This window comes from Labrus bergylta, chromosome 11 (assembly GCF_963930695.1).
Source record: "Labrus bergylta chromosome 11, fLabBer1.1, whole genome shotgun sequence".
NCBI classification, from domain to species: domain Eukaryota; kingdom Metazoa; phylum Chordata; class Actinopteri; order Labriformes; family Labridae; genus Labrus; species Labrus bergylta.
The window spans coordinates 8813998-8835168 of NC_089205.1; the positions used below are offsets into that span (position 1 = coordinate 8813998).

The 21171-nt window shown below is 42.3% G+C and overlaps 1 protein-coding gene across 1 annotated transcript; it reads right to left on the bottom strand.

Moving 5' to 3' along the window:
* Positions 1-2508: 2508 nt before the first annotated feature.
* Positions 2509-4578, bottom strand: LOC109986272 (retinol-binding protein 2). The gene is made up of 4 exons (XM_020636864.3): positions 4419-4578; positions 3192-3370; positions 2992-3093; positions 2509-2660 (listed from the first exon to the last, which is right to left on the bottom strand). Exons 1-4 carry the CDS (start codon positions 4489-4491, stop codon positions 2607-2609), a joined length of 408 nt encoding a protein of 135 aa, XP_020492520.1. The 5' UTR covers positions 4492-4578; the 3' UTR covers positions 2509-2606.
* Between the last annotated feature and the right edge of the window lie 16593 nt (positions 4579-21171).

Genomic DNA, 21171 nt, shown 5'->3' on the forward strand with positions numbered 1-21171 from the left:
TGTCGCCCTTGAGCACCAGTATGAAACCAAACCAAACTGCTGTTTGGTTACACCTCTGCTATTCTGAAACCTCCACTCTCCTCCAGGACACACCTCCAACCCACTCATGTTCACACGAAGGAGTTATGAATTAGAACGCACCATAATTAAACACCACTAAGACTAAATTGTCCTTTTCTCGAGCTGCTATCACCTGTGTCCTGCATTGTTGTGTTAGCATTCTAATGTTAGCGCTCTTTTGTTAGCTCGTAGCTTCATATTGCATGTAAATTGACAATGATCTAAAAACACCTTCATGACATTCAAATAATCAGTGAGTATATTTTTCTTCTTCTCCAGCGTATGGTGATGCACTTCAGGGCCACTGTGAATAAGATATTAAACAAGTACTTTTTGACCATCCCATTCAGGCCAACAGGCGTCACTCCAAGTATCACCAGATTGTATTGTGGAATGTCCTTTTGGAAGACCTCTTTCAGTGCATCAAATACTTCTCTCCAGAACAAGCTTAGTTTCGGAAATGACCAGAAAATGTGGGTATGATTAGCCACATGGGTTCCACAATTCCTCCAACATGAGCTGGGATGTGCCTTGCACATTTTGGATGTTATTTCTGGAGTTCTAACTTACAGAAGAGGATTAGGGCCACACATAAAAAAAAAATAGAGTTCTGACTTTAAAATCAGAACAACGGGTACCTGTAAGGACCAACTCCGGTGGATAGTCACTGTGCAGGACTGAATGTTATTCATTTTGCATTTCATAATTGTCCACACACTTCCTTCAATATTAATGCCAGCGGACTAATATCTTTCTTACATTTGTGTCCAATATGAATGATAATAAAATGCTTTGTAACATTGTCAAAATACTGTTATTTACCCTATCTCTTTTTACCTATATGGAATAAGGGGCTTCATCAACATTCAACTAAAGAACTGAATGTAAATGTGGTGAAAAGAGTCAGAATTCTGAGAATAAAGTCAGAATTCTTAGTTTAAAGTCAGAATTCTTAGTTTAAAGTCAGAATTCTGAGAATAAAGTCAGAATTCTTAGTTTAAAGTCAGAATTCTGAGAATAAAGTCAGAATTCTTAGTTTAAAGTCAGAATTCTGAGAATAAAGTCAGAATTCTTAGTTTAAAGTCAGAATTCTTAGTTTAAAGTCAGAATTCTGAGAATAAAGTCAGAATTCTGAGAATAAAGTCAGAATTCTTAGTTTAAAGTCAGAATTCTGAGAATAAAGTCAGAATTCTTAGTTTAAAGTCAGAATTCTTAGTTTAAAGTCAGAATTCTTAGTTTAAAGTCAGAATTCTGAGAATAAAGTCAGAATTCTGAGAATAAAGTCAGAATTCTTAGTTTAAAGTCAGAATTCTGAGAATAAAGTCAGAATTCTTAGTTTAAAGTCAGAATTCTGAGAATAAAGTCAGAATTCTGAGAATAAAGTCAGAATTCTGAGTTTAAAGTCAGAATTCTGAGAATAAAGTCAGAATTCTTAGTTTAAAGTCAGAATTCTGAGAATAAAGTCAGAATTCTTAGTTTAAAGTCAGAATTCTTAGTTTAAAGTCAGAATTCTGAGAATAAAGTCAGAATTCTGAGAATAAAGTCAGAATTCTTAGTTTAAAGTCAGAATTCTGAGTTTAAAGTCAGAATTCTTAGTTTAAAGTCAGAATTCTGAGAATAAAGTCAGAATTCTGAGAATAAAGTCAGAATTCTGAGAATAAAGTCAGAATTCTGAGTTTAAAGTCAGAATTCTTAGTTTAAAGTCAGAATTCTGAGAATAAAGTCAGAATTCTGAGAATAAAGTCAGAATTCTTAGTTTAAAGTCAGAATTCTGAGAATAAAGTCAGAATTCTGAGAATAAAGTCAGAATTCTGAGAATAAAGTCAGAATTCTGAGTTTAAAGTCAGAATTCTTAGTTTAAAGTCAGAATTCTGAGAATAAAGTCAGAATTCTGAGAATAAAGTCAGAATTCTGAGTTTAAAGTCAGAATTCTGACTTTAAACTAAGAATTCTGAGTTTAAAGTCAGAACTCTATTTTTTTTAAATGTGTGGCCATAATCCTCTTCCGTATCTAACTACCTAATGTTGGGTCTTTGTAGATTTGTAGATAGGGGCAGCTGTGGATCAGTTAGAGTCAGTCGTCTCTCAACCGGGAGGTCGGGGGCTCGATCCCCACATGTCCGATCTGTCCTTGGGCGAGACACTTTATCCTGAATTGCTCCCGCTGCTTCGTTGGTGGTGTATGAGTATAAATGGGATTAGTTTTTACTGAAGGTCACTTCACATAGCATCCTCTGTGTGTGAATGTGTAGGTGTGACCTGCGGTGTAAAAGTGCATTAAGTAGTCAGAAGACTAGAAAAGAAATATACAAGCTCAAATCCATTTACCTTGACTATTTCCATTGTCCTTAACATAACAGAGTACGGTCATTTACCTGCTTTTTTTGTTAAGTGTCTTGAGGAGCTGTACAAATAAAGATTGATCGATTGACAATAGAACAGAACAAATGGTGTTACAATGATTTTATTAAAGGTCTTCACAGTTACAGTATAAATAGGCAGGTTACACAAGGGACAGTTTTGTGCAGATGACGGTCCTCCTGATCTCACTGGGCCTTCTTAAAAACTTGATGGCAGACTTTGTCGAGGACTGTGATCTCCTAAAAGAGAAGACACCTTTAGACTGCGGGTTCAACATGATGCAACAGATGCCTCTCCAGGTTACATAATTTGGCAGAGATTACATCTAGATAGAGGTTTATTGTCTCTTTTTTTATTGTTTGTTCTAATCAAGGATTAAGACAGATTTCATCATGCAATTACAGAGATAAGGTGTTCTTCCTTTACTCTCATTGCTGTTTAAATATTATTTAAAAAGAGTACTTTCAGAGCGTTACATTAGGAAGCTACTGCTGCTGCTTTGATCACACAGGAACATTTCATCTCCCAAACGTTTACCACTCTACCTCATCCCGTCCCTCTTTCTCTCACCAGGTGGAGCATGTCTCCCTCGATCCAGTGTTTCCAGCCACGATTGTCCTTCTCGCCCTTCTGCACACACACCAGCTTGTCTCCATCCCAGACCACCAGCGTCTGACGATGCAACGACAAGGTCATCACCACTCTCAAGAATATCTAAAGAATTCAAACGCCCAGCCAATGGGAGAACGAGTCAAATGAAAAAACCCCACCTTGACTTTTCGGTTGTCCAGGCCCTTCGTCTGCTCCTCGAACTCCTCGCCTATGGTGAAGTTGACCTCGTAGTTTCTGAAGGTGCTCAGGGTCTTTGTTTCAAACTTATCTCCGTTCTGGACTATGACCTTTGTCTGGTGCAGGTGGGACGCTATCTTTCTGGTGGCAAAGTCAATATCTGCATATATAGATTAGAAAGAATGATGTTAATGTCAGGGGGAAGCATTGTGAGTTTTCCCATTCTGGTTTGAAGCTGAGTTTGACTTTTGCAGAGTATATTCCGAGCACATCTCCACAGACACACATGACACCACAGGACACTTATTATGATTCCTCTCCTACTGGGGATTCTGACAGTCTCATTTACCCTTTAAAAATGACCTTGCTCCCAGTCAGAATTGCCCTAAATGAGTTTCTCCTCCCCCCGTTCAGCGCCGGGCCCCTGCCAGAGAGAGCCACACCACCCCCCGACCGTTTAGATTTTCATATCCCATTTGCTTTAAAGTGAAAATTCAATTTCTTCCCATCACTCTTACAGATGAGGCCCCTATATTTACCCATCTAAATAATATTTTTGACCCATTTCCATAAGGATGTCATTTCCCTCCCCGCTCGATGGAAATGAGGCAGAGGCATTCAGGATTTCCCGGATTTAGTGTGAGCTGAGTGTACTCGGGTTGTTTTATGAATTTCAGATAGAGTCGTGAATAATGAAAGTGTTTCTGGGGCCTGATCAATGATGCGCCAAAAGGAGGAGAGCACAGCGCTGTATGGTGCTCGCTCTCTCTCTCTCTCTCTTTCTCTCCCTTTTCTCTTTTTTTCTAAGTGGCGAGCTGGCCAGATGCCTGATCCAGGAATGGAATCCGTCTTCCTTTTTTTTCTTCGCGGATAAGGAGGATGAAAATGCAAAAAAGGCTCGAATCAATATTTATTTGGCGTGGTAACAGACGACAGACGCTCACAGAGTGGAGGTTAACTCGGCTTGACAGCAGCTCAATGAGGAAATGAAGCAGCGCCACAGCGGTCCTCTTTTTCTTCTCTCTCTCTCTTTTACTCAGTCTGTCACACTCATGCCACATTCTCTCCTCAGACCTCTCCTTTCTCCCCGGCTGCATCTCTAAATGCAACTCTTTAATTAACTCTTGTTTTTCTCTCAGGGCTACAAGCCACACTCTCTCTTTTCTACGCCTTCATGCACGACACCGGGCCATAAGAGCAAAACTCACCGAGGGCCTTCATGACCTCCTCGAAGTTGTCGTTGCTCACCAGCTCCCAACGTCCATTGTAGTCTGCAGGCATATTTGTGTACGCTGTGTGAGCGGAGGCAGGAGTTTACCTTCAGGTTTGTTTGTTGCACTGAGAGAGAGACAGTTCAACGGCCCACCCCTTTATGCTGTGCACACTGTGTGTATACGTGTATGTGTGCAAAAGGACAGGGTCCGCCTGATAATTCTCTCAGGACAGTGTATGGGATATAAAGTTCAGTTTGAATTGTACTTTGCCCACACTCCACTGCACAAAACACACTAGCTTGCTGTTTCTTGATTTTTATAATAACATCATATTAACCTACAGGGATATGCATATTATGTTTCATACGTTTGTGCTTTAAGGCTGCACTCAGGCACACAGACTAAGATGCACTTAAAGAGTCTGCTGCCCCTTTTTTTCCAGTTTCCATTTCCTCCCTGCACACCAGCGTCTGCAATTAACCATTCTATTGTGATGGACTAGATGGAGGATGGAGGGGAGCAGGGACAGAGATGAGTGCTGTTCATGCACAGCAGTAATCTCTTCAAGATCTTTACTTTTTGGCCCTGCAGTTGAAACATTCCTCTCCGGGTTGCATGTCAGGGAGGGAGTTGTTTTGGCTCTTCCAACCACAAAGCAACACTTTCCAGGCTGAAGGAGAGATTTGTTTTTTGCAGAAATGTCTCATGCTTGTCTGATGTCGATGTTTGGAGCCACTTTATCCGAGCGACGGCTGTGCATTTTTGTCTTTAAACTCATGTTTTTCTGTGTTAAATGTTTTCTGCAAAAGCTCCTGGCTATGTAGTATCTCACCTCAGGACCACAATTTAAGTAATATTGATCTTAAATTCCCCACCAAAAAGCCGTATCTGTTCTTCATCTGAGACATCGATAGAGCACGTCTCTTAACAGCAGCTGTGATCAATACTGTTTGCTCTCTGGATCTCTTTCATAGGAGCTGAAGTGAGTACAAAACGCTGCAGTCATGATAAGGTTACACAACTGCAGCTCTTCAGCACTCTATCTGACACTGACGCTTATTCATGTGTCAATGAAGGCGTTTCTGTAGGGTCGAAGGTCAAAAGCGATCGGTGTCTGTCATGACAGTGAAAGTTATCTCTCACCTGAGATTAAAGTTTCTGACTGCAGTCCTCTTCCTCACATCTCTTTATCACAATGTGTTAACAAAGACTAATGTTTCCATTTATCAAGTCATGTGACTGAGCATCATGTTTATTTAAATGTTGAAGAGTCTTGAAATATGCCTAGGCTCCTGTAAGGAACCTTCAGTTTGTGTTGATTTTGGCGCCCCCCCTGTTGACAAAGCAGAACATTGTCTCTTTTCAAAATTATATTCTGAACATGTACAAGGAAAATCTCCTCCAGCTTTCTCTGTACCGTCAAATATATCAGTCTTTGTTCATCTGTGCTGTGGCAAATATAAACTGAGCATGCAGTGTTTTAAATCAAGCCGGCTGTTTGTATGGAGCGTCTCTTCTTTTGTCTGCCGAGCTAACGTGAGCTGCACCCGGGTCTCCGGTGTCTGCAGCGCCGCGCTCTCTGGCAGCTAGTTCAGTAGGAGCGTGTTGTCGTTTAGCTCGGAGCTTCGTCCTTGTGAGAAGTTTTCCTTCCTGCACACAGACGACAACGTCCCGAACAGGGGAAAATAATGTTGGTATTTCAGACACAGAAAGCTCATGGCTAAATGATGACCTGTGTTCGTTTACAGCGCGCAACGTTCTTTCTCCCAGGATGCCGCTGTGCTGACGTTACCGGGTCGATGAATGCCCACCCACCCACAGCTCCAACACCTTCTTCAAATGTGCAGACGACACCACCATTGCAGGACTGATCTCCAACCACAACGAGGCGGAACTACAGAGAGGAGGTCCAAACATTCTCTATGTGGTGGAAAAGCAACAACCTGCACATCAACCCAAAGAAAACCAAGGAGATGATAATTCACTAGAGAAAGAAACAAAAAAAACACTCCACAATAATCTGCATATAAACGAGGAACAGGTGGTACGTGACGCCAGCTTTTGGTTTCTGGGAGTGCACCTCTTAGAGGACCTGAGGTACGGCTGTACTGTCTGGTACTCTAGCTGCACTACAGCACAAAAGAAGGATCTTGAACGGATCATTAAAACAGCTCAGTGGATCCGACAGAGACATCCACTCGAGCCGCCTCCATAAGCGAGCCTCTTCCATCAGAAAAGACACACATCTCCCCCCCGGACACTGTATGTTCACCACCCTTCCCTCAGGCAGACTCAGAGCTATACGCACTCGGACAAACAGACCAAGGAACAGCTTCTTTGACAAACTCGTCAAACCACAAACATTCTTTCAGTCACCACAACTGTTTATTTATTTATTCACTGAACAACAGTTGTTCCTGTGCTACAGCCACTTTTCACTTCCCCACTCTCAAACTAATTTGTTTGTCTTTCACATTTTAAGAAACAAATTTGCAAGATGTGAAACACTTTAACCAGTCCCCAATCAAATTTACAAATGACAGAATCTTGAAGGATCCCCCCGGTCAAGACCACCACTGCCAGGCTATTTTTCCACATCATTACTGGCTTGACTCAATCTGGATCCCTAAATGTCTTGGTCTTGTCTCGGTCTCGGTCCCTAAATGTCTTGGTCTTGTCTCGGTCTTGCCCTGCCTTGGTCTTGGTCTCTGTCTAGGAGCACTCTGGTCTCGGGTCTTGGTCTTGTTTAATGTGGTCTTGAATACAACACTCACAACACTTTTGTGGTTGTTCAAATTATTACAAATTGAGTAAAAATCTAAATCAAGGATGATTGACACCACTGACAAACATTTTGACATCCTGAAATGTTTCTCCAGCTCCACCTAAACTCAACCTGAGGGTGACATGTTCATGTTCGTTTCACCACACGGGGGCGCTGTTGCTGCACACATGTATGACTCTTGAGTGCCTCATGTAAAGAGAGGCAGCAACAGTCTCTGAGCTCTGAGGAAAGAAGTACTGCATGTTATATTGTGATCAAAGTTAAGATGACACAGAGCCATCTGGGAACAGCTCGGTGTAAAATCTGTTCACTCAGGTTTGTTGCTTTCCTCGGGTGAGTTAAGATCAAGTGAAGAAGAAGTTAAAGAGAGGATTCTAAAAGAGGCATAAAGAAGAAGAAACGCTTAATTTCGGAAGTGAAAATTAATGATTAAGAAATGAAAAGAAATCCATAAAGTAAAAGGACCTGAATCCACTCGCTCGCTTGTTTGCACACGTTCACAACTCATCGTAAACATATGCAAATGCAAATAGATTAGTTTTAATAATGCATGACAGCAGATTTATTTTGATTCTGCCTAATTCACACCTAATGGCACTTCCTGCGCCCTATAACACACCAAACACGCTGGTCATACGTCCGTGCGTCACAACTTTGGCTTCGATTCAGCACGTCCATTTTTTTACATGACAGTAAATGTGAACATGGCACTGCATTTCATTTTAAAAGTGTGTCTTCTCCAGCAGTCGACAGGCTGAGATGTAATCCTGAGCTCCTACTCCCCTTCTCCTCCGCGCCACGTTTCTCCCTCTGAGAGTTGTATTGTGCTTTCATGCTGTGTCACTCTCCCCAATACAGTCTCTCAATATCCTGTTTGATTCAATTCAATTTGCTTCATTAGCGTGCCATTCAAAGCAGCGCTTAACAAAGTCTTTACATCCCCATGCAGCTCCCCAATGCGTCCCCCCCCCCATCTCTACCATCTCTTCCTCCCTGTTGTTTCAAGACATCAAAGGTTAGATTAATCACAGTCCTCCGAGGAGACAAATGACCGAGAGGAGTCTGCGTTGTGTTATGAAACCCTCATCATGGATTTCAGCAGAGAGTAGATGTATTAGTCATGTGTTTTCATCCAACCCTTGGAATCTAATAGTGCAGCGTCTTGCTGTGTGCTTTGATGTCCCAGAGAGAATAGAAATGGGCCCCTGTGTTCCCACACAATTGAATGATTTTTTTGCTTTTATCCTCCTTATGGAAGCCTTTCTAGTGGAAAGTAGTGGCTCAGCAATGGTGCTACATGCGTCCGTGCAAAGATGAAAAGTAGCCATGTTGGAGGACATTTCACTTACAGAAGGAATGCATGCCTACACATGCACAGAAAGTGACATTTCTCTACTCATAAACCTTTACAATGTCAGACGGAGGAGGAAAGAAGGTGAGATCCAGTCCATGTTTTATGCTTTCAGTAAATTCACTTTGGAGAGTAGGAAATAACAGGTCTGCGGTTTGGACAGCCTTGAGCCAATGAACGAGCTCCGTTCAGGTGTCACAGACATATTCTAACAGCCATATTCAGTGTCAAGGTCACCCTGTATGTGTATACAGCTTAATACAAACACCCTGGTGAAAAAAGCAGTGTCCTGTGCACTCTTATCTCTTCATCGTTGTATGCGTGCTCTGAACACGCTCACCTGTGGTTGCATGCTAAATGCCTCACAGCGCCTGATCCTCATCACTCCTCCACACACCTGCTTCGACCCAACTGGCCCAGCACCCGAGCCCATTCCCCTCACCACTTCCAGGAAGCATAAATCAAATCCCATGTTCCACCTCTGCATGTGTCATCCTGTCCCCCTGAGGGGAAATCCTTACGATCCTGACCTCCCCCGATCCATGTAGTCGTGCATCCTCACGCATCCAGATAATCATACAGAGAGAGCACACTCACTTTGCTTTTCTTGACTTTTCTCCCTCAAGAAGTTTGAGTTGGAAAACAGAAAAAGGGGGAGGAAGGGGATGACAATGCTAAATATTTCATGCCTTCCTCTTGGTAATTCCGTACGGTCGGAACGAGACCTCGTTTTCCACAGAAACATGAGCAACTGTGGGACCGATTGCAGGAGCCCAGGAAGCTCTGTGTTTCTCTCATTTTTTTTCATTTTTTTTTTTCACTTCTCTGCTCCAAAATAGGCTCGGATGGTGATGCATAATGCATAAGGGCTTCCTATGTGGAGCTGGAAAGGGCTGTGGGTCCTGAGGGATCAGCCCAGGAAAGGGTGTCCAGATTCACATTCTGCAGTGTAGGGCAGGGCGCGTCAAAAAGGAACTGGAGGAAAGAATGTCTTTTCCCCTTCTCACGCTGGTGTTTATTTTTTGTGTTAGTGCTGCACATTGCTGTTATCCTCCTGTAAGAAATCGTTATTCTTATTTCGCTGGAAAGCAAACTGCCTTTGTGTAAATGTACTTCCTCCAACAACATGTGCATGGAAACATAGAATTTCAGTTTGAAGATTTTCTCTATATGACAAAGGTTCACCCTCAACAGGTCACACAGATTTGATTGTTTTTGTCTGATGCAATGTTTGGTCTCTTTGTGAAGCTAAGGCTTCAGTGGCTATTGAAGCCAAAAGCTTTATGCAAGTCCGGATTTATCCGCTTTGTCTGTCTCTATTGCGCTTACCTTTACAGCGTCATTTCAACCTTTCCTTTTGCACTCAGGAGAGGATGGAAAGGCAGTGGACTGACGGTGGATGATTTAGAACACACTTGACAAAAGCTGTTTTCACATTCTGCATTCCAGATAATATGTAGATTATTTCAGGAGGACTGCTCCGGAGATTCTCCTGACATGGCTGTTAACACATGCTCCTCACAGCAGGAGACTATCCCTGTCAGAAGGGGGGGGGGGGGGGGGGGGGGGGTAACAGAGTCCACTACAAGATGCTATAATGAGAGTATTTGTCTTTATATCAATGCTACATGTAGTTCAACAGAATCTCTATCTGAAGTAAAGAGTGGAGAAGAACATACTGGAGAACAGGAAACATAATGCAGCAGTTTCATTAGAGCACAGGGATGGTAGAGGTGGCGTGCAGACAGTCTATGGTCGTGCAGTGATCACAGGGAATAAACGTCGCTCCCCCTCCTATTGGCTTGTGAATTCTCCTGATTATATCCTGCTGCGTTCTCAAATCAGCTCACTCATACTAGCTGAGGAGGGGGTCTGGAGGATAAACTCCGGGTGAAGTCCGAGCAAAAAATGTGGCTGTTGCGTTCACACATGCAGCTCCTCCGGGAAATATCAGGAGTTTTCTGCTAGTGTGTAAACGGCAAAAGGTTGCGAGGGACCTAAACGCTGTGATTTTTTCTAATAAATTGGCGTTGATTAGCGAGAGTAGTGTGCAGGATTTTCTCTTTTCAACGAGTGCATATGTAAAAGCGGATATGGTAACCTCAATCTGCCTGGAGACAACCAATCATTAAATAAGGTTTTATGCATGTCAACAAATCTCCAACTAACTCTCAGGGTTTAATCCTGTTTTCTTTCTCTCCCTTTTCTTGCTTTCAGACCCTTCCTAAAATCTGCTGGTGCAGTTTTCGGAGTGGGGAGGAAAGGGAGCTGTTGGTGGGAATGAAAGCCTGTTGTGATGAGACAGTTGGTTGCCAGTCCATCTGGGTAGGGATGGAAAGTGCTCCAGTTGTCACAAACATTCTGGATGTCTGTTTACTCCCTCCATGCAGAGAAAAAGGAGGGGAAAAAAATAAAAAGGCAATGTGGGAGAGAAAGGAGGAATGGAGGGATAAATGAACAAGAGGAAGGTGGGGAGGAAGAAATGAGAAAAAAGGTAGATTGAAACGAAGCATCTATCGTGATATAACGCTCATGAACATCGTCACTGCCTCGGGTGTGAGCTGTGGGACTGGAATGAGAAAACTTTGGCCCAGGTTCACATCTAATTTCTCTTAGTTATTTGGCCTTTCCGCTTGTGAAGCTTTCAATCTCGCAGGCCTTCAGGGGGTCCAGATTATCTCTTTCATTCGGAGAAAATGAGCTGAGCTGGAAGCTACATTACCTCCCCTGCCTTATGTGAGCTCATTTTTCCCACACCGCCATTAGCTCGCGAAAGCCATTTGGAGATGCACAGATGAGTGTTTCCATGTTCATCAGTAAGTGCCTGGCATTCCTTCAGTCAATTATCACCAGAACTGTCTCTGTGTGATAATTCACGCCTCCAGCTTAAGTCTCTGCGCCAGGATGAATATACAAGGGACAATTTGGTGGAGGTTTTAGCAGTGATTTCGAAAACAAACTCATATTCAATCGGCATTGCTCCATACTTACTCATGAGCTTACAAACACAAACATGACTGCTTTATTGTTTATGATGTGGATATTCAAGACAACAATACAACGGAGTTCAATAACACTCCCAAAATCAAACCTCAAAATATCAATAATTTAAGACATAAAAACGATTTAAGAAATTATGCAAACAGAACAGGCCGTACGATGCAAGTTGATTCAAAGAATAAACGGTGACTAATGCGGTGTTAGCATTGTAGGCCACTAGGCATACAAAACTAACATCATATCCAATATCCTGCAGCCATGAGAGACTATGAGGCAGCTAAACTTTGATCATAGCCAACCACATGGTCAACCTGTCCCCTCACTCGCTCTGAAGGATCTGGAAAAAAATTGGGGCGGCTGTGCCTCAGTTGGTAGAGTGGGTCATCGCTCAACTGGAAGGTTAGGGGTTCAATCCACAGCTCCTGCAGCCATACGTCCTATGTGTCCTTAGGAAAGACACTTAACCCCAAGTTGCTACCACGGCTTCATCAGCGGTGTATAAATGTGTATGAATGGATGAGTTAACAATGATGGTCAGTTTACATAGCAGTCTCTACCATCAGTGTGTGAATGTATAGGTGTGACCTGCAGTTTAAAAGGTGCTTTAAGTAGTCAGGAGACTAGAAAACAAACAAATTCAAGCTCAAGTCAATTTACCACTTACAAATTGGACGACACTGAACACGATTGCATTCACACATGCAAAGAAGTGAAAGGGACTTAAGTTATTGTGTTTCCAACAATGTTGCAGTTAAGGCTGTGGCAAGTGGCTATTTATCATGCTGTCCCAAAGTTTTGTTCCCTGTTGACTCTGTTGCTTTGTTGCTCCTGTCCGACTGGGACAGTCTCCTGCTGTGAGGTGCATGTGTGAACAACCAGATCAGGAGGATTTGAGAGCCAGTCCTTCTGAAATTCTCTAGACATGTCTAACTGTGCACAAGTGGAAACAGCCCCCCAAAAATGTATTCCTATTGTTTCCTATCTGCTCTCCTGAAACACTTTCTATTTGGACATGAATCATGTTTAACCTTAACCACAAACAGCATGCAAACTCTGCAGGAACTCTTCCCTTCAACCACATCACCACTGTCCAGATATCTCTAAAAAAACAATACATCTTTTATTCCAACAAATGTTGCCTGCGAACACAACCCAGTAAGCAATTATGTTTTCTAGTCGCACTGTGAGTGGTGTTGAGGTCATTTCTCCTTGAACCTGTTGGATTCATCACATCGTCTTTGTAAGTAGATGGAAAACAGTTTAAAAAAAATTCCCTGACTTCGGTCCCCCAGCATACCTGCTGTAAACATACATTAGATGGAAACAACTTTAGGATCTTCAATTTTCCTTATTATGGCTGTTTTCACTCTTTTTGATGTTTGTGCAGTAAACTTCTAACCAATCAAAGACGCATGACTCAGCTCAGGTGGATGTTGCACACGAGGCAGAGCGGGTTGTCCACTAATAGGAAACTCGGTGGTCTACTCCTCACTCCTGCAGTCGGGGAGTAGACCACCGAATCAGGGAGAGTTGGGAATGAAGTGTGGGAAAGGAGCCACAGGTGGGATTTGAACCAAGGTTGCTGACTTTGAGAAAAACAGACTCTGTACATGGGGCATGTGAACTAATCACTAAACCACCAGTGCCCCCGAACATTTCACTTCTTTGACCATTGCCTATACTTTTCAAACTGTAGCAATTTCCTTTTCCATCCTCTCCGTCTTTTGCCTGCTCCACTTTTCAGAAAATGTGTACTCAAACAGGCCGTTTGGAGATTTTCCCTTCATGACATCACAAAGGGCAGTAACCCCTCCCCCAGGTGGATGACACTCCCACAGCTAGGAGCAAGAAAGCCCAAGACACCCAAGCCCTTACAGAGAGGGGGCATTGTCAGACACAGCTGATTTGCATTTAAAGGAACAGACACAGAAACAGCCTGTTCTGAGCAGGGCTGAACTCGAGGGGTTTATAGGCATGATCAAATACAGGATCAGAGTGGATTTAGAACAAAAAAACTTCACAGACATGTTTTAGGCAGCACTGAGACTTATTTAGACTTTTTAGAGGAGGTTCATATGTGATCTTTAAATCATTTAGTTCCCCTGGAAAAGTTGAAGGCCACTTTAATATGTCATGGGACTGTCTCATTAGGGAGATGAGATTGTTTTATTTGATCTGGATTTAAAATGTAAAAGGAGGAACTTTTCTTGGTCAGGTCTCCCTTATGAAAAAAATTATTTAAATCTTAAGAGACTTTCTGTTTCCTATGACGCTGACACAAATTCTGTCTTTACTACTGAAACTTTAACACTTTTAATTGAAAAACATAATACTCCACCATAACCTGCTTTTATGCATCGCTCTTGAGGCAATGTATTGTTTTGTGGCAGAGTTATCTTCGAGCTGTAACTCTCACTGAGCTGATTTTATGCTCTTCTATTGGGCTTAAAACTGCAATGGGTTTCACAGATTATCATGCCAGAAAGTGGCTCATCAAACAAGCCAAAAGGACTTTTAAATGTCAGTCGCTGGTCTAAACTATAATTGGTTATTCAGCTGTTTTGTCCAGGTTTTTAAACTCGTCCCTCTGTGACTGCTTCTAACCTTGCTTTCTCCCTCTCCCTTGGCCCAGGCAGCACTGTCTCAGCTAACATTTATTGCCAGTTATAGACCCTATGAATAATTGATCCCGATTCTATTTAAGATCTTGACGAGGACAAATGGTACAGGGCTGCACTGGCCAATATTTCTCCCTCCACTGCCCTAATAGGAGCCCTCTTTACCCACACTACCGCAGTCATCCCAACCTCCCCCCAACCCCCCCCCCCCCCCACACCTCGGCTCATATTCCTTCTTGTCTTTCCCTTCGGTTCTCTTAGTGTGCCAAACCTTCTTCCATTTCCCCGACACTATTTTAAGAAACTGGAATCATTCCAGATGGTATGAAGGGTATTATAGAGGTGTAGCTGCAACAGCATGACGGATGATGCCAGCGTCAGCCAATAGTGGAAAGACGGGGTGAGGATTTATCTCTGTGGTTTTGTAGTGGACTGCTCCTTTAGTGTTATAACCAGGGAGATCATTTGGAAACTACGTCAGAGCTCCATACAACATCTATTAGTGATATGAGGCGAACAACACGATCGATGCTTATCACATTGGGCCTCTGTGGCCGTGGAGGTAGTCCAATTTATTAAGCTGGTGTGTGTGTGTGTTCATGTGTGTGTTGTATGGCCGGAGGGGAGAGGTACAGTAGATCATCCACACCAGTGTGTCATTGTGTTGAGGCCAGACGATGGGCTGAGCTAGCTTCAGAGCGGAAGATCATTACACTGAGTATATGCTGCAGGGAAGACGGGGCATATGGATCCGATAGACTTTAATGGACACACACCCACATAGATAGGTGTGCGATTCACTTCAGCACCAGCTATAATGAGCAATTCCCCCCCATGTTGTAGCAGTTATGCTACTCCTTCTACTGTGAAATCACTGGATGAGTCCAGTAAAACTCAAGCGCTCTCGAGTATCCATGCAGAAGTTACCTCGGAAACTACTGACTGCTTCTTCACTCTGGCTTTGCTTTTCTCAGCAGTGAGAAGTTTAAGTGACGTGAAAAGAAGACTAAATCAGTGACATCGCTCTGGACTTTTGGTTCTTTTTTAAGCAAAACTACCGGGCATCTCTTACTGGCAGCTGGAATCTTGCACTCATGCCGTGATGTATATACTGTAGATAGATGGCTGCACTGAGTAACATAAGCCCATTTCACACATGCACTGCACTCAAAAAATAAAATGTCCAGACAATGTCCAGGTGGGTTGCACGAGTGAACACAAAACACCCTAATCTGTTTAACCCTTAGATTGGATAAAACATGGACGTAGTCTCAGTGACATCATCCACTGGTTTGTAAACAGGTGTTATGTTATGTAGTTCCGTGTCAATTTACATGCAATGTGAAGCTACAAGCTACATGCTAGCTTTTGTCTGCCGCTGGAGGAGAGCGACGTTTTGGTATAATGCTGGTACTCAAGGGCGACATCTACTGGATGAAAAAGTCCAGGTAATAGTCCAGATTTTTTATCAGAGCCAGTGGTGGGGGTGGTGACGTTCACTTTGTGCTTAGCTTTGCTGCTGTATACTCTGTTCTGCTGGTCGTGGTTGTCAGTTTATTGTTTCCATGACCAGAAACAAAGACATATTATTGTGATTCAAAGTCTCCATCTAGCTGTCTCTCTATCTTCTCCTCTGCCTTTATCAGTATTTATCATCTGCAGCATCCACTTTCTTCCCCTCTCTTCACCTGTACTCCTGCTGCAGCTCTCAAACAGCAATAAATCACTTGATCAAAGATGTTTTGCACATTAAGATGTAGAAGAGAGGTCTATAAAAGTAGTCTGAAGTGGGCAGAAAGATGAAAGGCCGGAAAAATGAATAAAGGGCAGGCTCCATCTGAGATTGATTTGATATATGGAGATCTCTGTAAGCGCTTGTGCTCTGTTCTGCTTTGCTGCTAACAAAGACACTCGGCTGGGTAAAAGCCCTGTGATGTCATCTTACATTATTTATAGCCACTGACGTCTTTTCAACTTGCTGTCGTTTGAGGCCATCTATAAAGCGCAAAGATATCATTTGTATTAATTTAACAGAGAGAAAACTTTACATACTGTGCACATCTATGCTCTCTGAATACTTTACCCCCACTCTCTCTCTCTCTCTCTCTCTCTCTCTCTCTCAGAAGCATCCTAATGAGACAAATCTCACTAAAAACTACAAATCCCACTGTTGCATCCACCAAAGTGCTCTGTGGATGGAAAGTATAGCAGCAACTTGAGTTACGAGAACATCAAATCGACTGAAGAGACAGCACACAATGTGTATGAGTCTGTAAAGCAGTCTGAGTTTCCGCTGGTCCTGGGTCAGAAAACAGTCCTAAAGCAACATTTTATTTTTAAACAGACAAAACATGTTTATTTCAAACTAAAACAATAGGTACTCAACATAAGCATATCAACTCTGTTGATTTTCTTTTTTTCCACCTGGCATGTCATTTTCTGATCTGATGATATTTAATATTAAACATTGTTTGGCCCCTTGGATGCCCGATCTTGTTAATAAAGGTGTTCAACCTCATGTCCAGGGCCTCAGTTGATTAAAATCTGATCAGATTCTAGCAATTAGTCATGGGTGAAATCTTGTGTCGAGAAGCAAATTTGATTTGGAATTTGGTTTCGATAAGGTAATCCTGTTTGGATATGTGCACAGATAAGTCAAGCTACAAGCTAAATTATACAAAGACACAACATTCAGTTTCACTGCTACGCTGATGACACACAGCTGTATCTCCCAATTGACCAAAGGGCTTCTCCAAACCTAGAAGACCTCAGAAATTGTTTTACAGACATTAAGAAATGGATGTCAGCATATTTTCTCAAATGAAACGCTGACAAAACTGAAATTTTAATAACTGGCCCTGATAAGTTGCACCCAGATGTCCTCTCCTCCCTTGGTCCTCTATCCTTTAATGTGAAGCAAAATGTCAGAAACCTGGGAGTGACCTTTGATAGCAATCTAACCTTTGAGAAACACACTAAACAAATTGTCCCGTCATGCTATTACCACCTCAAGAATATTGCTAGAATAAGATCAATGCTATCTTTTAACGACACACAAACAATCATTCATGCTTTTATCTCTTCAAGATTAGACTATTGTAACGGTATTTTAACAGGTATAAACCAAAAATTAATCAGTCGTCTCCAAATCGTGCAAAATTCAGCCGCAAGACTTTTAACAAAATTAAGAAGAGAGAACATATCACTCCTGTTTTAATGACCTTACACTGGCTACCCATTTCTTTTAGGATCGATTTTAAGGTTTTACTTCTTACTTTTAAAGCACTTCATGGTCTGGCCCCAGAATATATTTCTGAACTTCTGTCCTCTTACCAGCCAGTGCGTAACCTGAGATCCTCAGGCAGGAATCTCCTTACTGTTCACACTTCAAACTTGAAAACGAAAGGAGATCGAGCATTTGTAGCTCGGGCTCCTCTGCTGTGGAACGACCTGCCTGAGGATCTCAGACTAGCTACATCAGTATCTTCTTTTAAATCACTTTTTTATCGTAAGGCCTTCTTATCTGTTAACTTTAGCCAATCTTTGTCTCGGTCGTTTCCCTTTTCTCTGTTAATTGGATGATTGCTGCACTGTTGTTTTATTTTTCATGCTTTTAATAGGATTTTATTGTTGTGTATTTGACTGTTGTGATTTTTTCTGTAAAGTACGTTGTGACGTTGGTTTTGATAAGTGCTTTATAAATAAACATTATTATTATTATTAACTCCTTGGTCTCGAGATCCAGATGTCTGGCGGTGCTGCCCCGTGCCGCACTCTGAGAACACAGCATTTGGGTGTTGACTCACGAGGGAGTAGGAGATGTAACAGAGCGGACCTGACACACAATGCACACTGGGTTAAAGCGGTATGACAGCCGAGCTTCATTACAGCGCTGTTGTAATTTTGCAATATGACAAGGGCTCCTGTGATACATAGCCCGCACAAATTAAGAAAGACTAGTTGGCATTAAGATGCAAAGGTAATCTCCAGATTATTCTGTTAACTGATAAACTTTTTACTGGGTCCTCTAAAAACAGTTTACAGTGTCGCTGCACATTCCCCCTCCTCTTCTCTTGACATAAGCTAAACATATGCACACATTTATATCCCATGTCACTTCCCAACAATAGGTCTGCCTACACTTGAGTCACAGTGATTATCACATTCAGTGCAGCACAGTGTCTGGAAGCATAATGAAGTGACTTCTCAGCGCTCGGTGATAATAAGCAGACCTCTCTGATAACTCCTCCGAGAGACACAGAGGAATGTTGTCAAGCAGCTTCATTTGAATGCAGGAAAAACTGACAACACAGGATGAGATACCAGGAGAAGTGTGAAGGTGTGAAGACACATCAGGTTTGTCATAGTTTGGTCCCTAACAGAGTGGATATTGCATTCTTTTTTTGTACTTTTTTCTTAGAGTCCTGCGTACATTTATTAGTTTGGCTGCAAAAAAACCCAAAACAAAATAAACATGAAACTTAAATCTACTTAAACCAAATAATAAAACATTATTATATCACAGGGTTAAAACGGTGGAGCTGCTTGTCCTGGAAACTCAATGTGAGAGAGAAGTTTTCCTACATTCTGATGGTAAATTCAGGTGTGTGGGGTGAACATTGTGGTCCTGAGAGTAATTTCATACACACCCATTGAAAAAGGGTGAAAACAGTTAACAGCATCATGAAACAGTTGGAGGAACAGTTTAAATAGTATAAAAGATAGCAACAAAAGTGAGAATAGTATAAATAGTGGAAAAGTTTGTGAACACTTTGAAGCAAAAATGAAGTCTCTAGACGGAACAGAGGCAAAATTATAAGGCTAAGAAGAAGGTTGAACAGTAGGGTCCCTACCCCTTTAACCTTTCCTTTCCCAGTCTTTAACTCCTCCCACTACCTCCTGCCTCGCCTGGCCGTGTTCAAGCCTTCAAGCCCCAAACAATGTGAACGGTTTTGCTCCTTTGCTTTAATGAATTATATGTTTCCTTGATAAGGTAAAAGAGTATGCGACAGGCTCTGAAGTGTGTTTCTTAGTGTAAGGAAAGGTTTGGCTCAATTAGAAAAGTTTTCATTGCACCGCCTTTTTTTGTTTAAGAAAATGTCTTCTGAACGCACCCCTGCTCCAGCTCCCTCCAAACCTGCCAATCATTCAACCAATCAGCTCCCTTATAGCAATCATTTTCTGCTTTTATTTCAGTGTTCCCCCTTGTTGTGTGCTTGCCCTTCTTGTCAAAAACTGTTAATCTTTAAATGTTTTACTATAACAAGCACTGGCCTTCATTTTTGTAACTTTTCTGCAACATGGAGAGCGTGCAGCGAACACTTTTCCGTTTGAACAGTGCAAACAAAACAATCATCTCACCACATTATAAATTACAGACACTGATAGTTCAGAGGTTTAAAGGAGCACTCTGTTGATTTCAAAATGGATTTATGGACCTTCTTACTGGATTGACATTCCGAGAACTTCTCATTGTCAAAGAGGCAAGTGCACTCATTTTCACAGCGCATTAACAATGTCTGGGTTTCATTTAAGAGACTGAGCTTGCATTATGTTTAATGTGTTTATTTGTATTATTGCACATGGTTTTCTCTGAAAGCATGTATGTGTCCATGTTGAAAAGTTAGGACAGTTCTAAATACTGCATTCAGGTGTTCAGGAGTTGTGAAGTCGCTCTTCCTACTTCTGTGTGGTCACGTGATGCTGCTGCGGAAATATCAGCGATTATTCACTTCCCATTTTTAGGTTGACAGCTGTTTAAAGTTTGAATGGGTCATTTGTGATTGATGTGATGGAGGTGTGGTTAAGGACATTCTCCAGGTTCAGTTTGGGCCGTGGTGTTTCGGCCCAATGTGAGGTGTTTTCATGGAGCCCGGCGGTCCTGTCTGTTATTAATGTTATTTTTCACAACATCAAACAACATGAGGCTGATTATAGTATCACCTGCATGCTCTATTCTCACCACCCATTTCCCTAAACTCTGCTTAAATGTAAAAAATGTCTTGCTTTGTCGTCCCTTACCTGGCTCCTGCAGCGGGCTGAGTCTGCTGTGTAGTGAAGTGACACTGATTCAACCTTGCCGGGGTTTTAGAGGGAACAGATGTTTCTGCATACCTCAGTATCTTAATGCAATGAAAATGTGTTTACCCTTTTCACCCGTGTATGAGAAGCTTATGCACTCAGAGGGCTGCATTTTAAGTTCTATTATTGTGGTTGTTTTGGAGCACCTGGGATTCAGGGATTTGGTTAATGTCTGCACAGATAAACCAAACCAAGCAGTAAACCGTGTACATTTTGAAAATGAAAGAGCGAGATGAAAAAAAAAAATCACTTCAAACACGCTCGGCTTGAAGGGAAAGTCTGCTGAAGCTGCCTTTTTATTAGAAGCAAAGCCATGCTCTTTGCACTAGTTTCATCTTTCTCTGTGGGACCCTCTGAGGTTGATTATTTATAGAGCCATCTGCATGTAGACATACATGCCTCCATCTCTTGCAACACAACTTTCAATCCCCTCACTGCTGGATTCTAACCTGTCAAAATATTTTGGGGGGGGTTCAGTTGTGACAGCCGTCTCTCCTCTGGCATCCATGTGGGATGGTGTATCTGTGCATGCTGGAGTGTGGGTACGTGCATGTGGCATTGTCATAAAAGACAGATGTCAGACCAAAACAGAGATAGCATGGAGGGGAAAGGAGGAGAGTCGGCCAGGCGCGGCGGCCAAGTCATTTGGAGTGGGCGGAGAAAGAGCGAGTCAGAGATAGCAGCACACTGACACATGTATAATTGACAACCTATGCTTCCTCTCCGTAGAGTTTATGACATTTTCTCTCTGTAATCTACTTTTCCTGGCCGGCGCAGAAGATGCTAGTGGGCCGGGCTGTGAGTCGGCGGCTTGGATGGAAATGGCAGAGCAGAGCACAAGCTTGGCACGGAGAATGTGACGAGGAGAAAATGCCAAGGCAGCCTTGACATTTTTTTCCCTCTTCCCTTCAG

Excerpts from the sequence above, each read along its gene's own strand:
- LOC109986272 (XM_020636864.3), bottom strand. The coding sequence starts at position 4,491 with ATGCCTGCAGACTACAATGGACGTTGGGAGCTGGTGAGCAACGACAAC. Across the intron at positions 3,094-3,191 it reads TGGACAACCGAAAAGTCAAG|ACGCTGGTGGTCTGGGATGG; the intron begins GTGGGGTTTTTT and ends TTGCATCGTCAG. Across the intron at positions 2,661-2,991 it reads AGGGAGACATGCTCCACCTG|GAGATCACAGTCCTCGACAA; the intron begins GTGAGAGAAAGA and ends CTTCTCTTTTAG.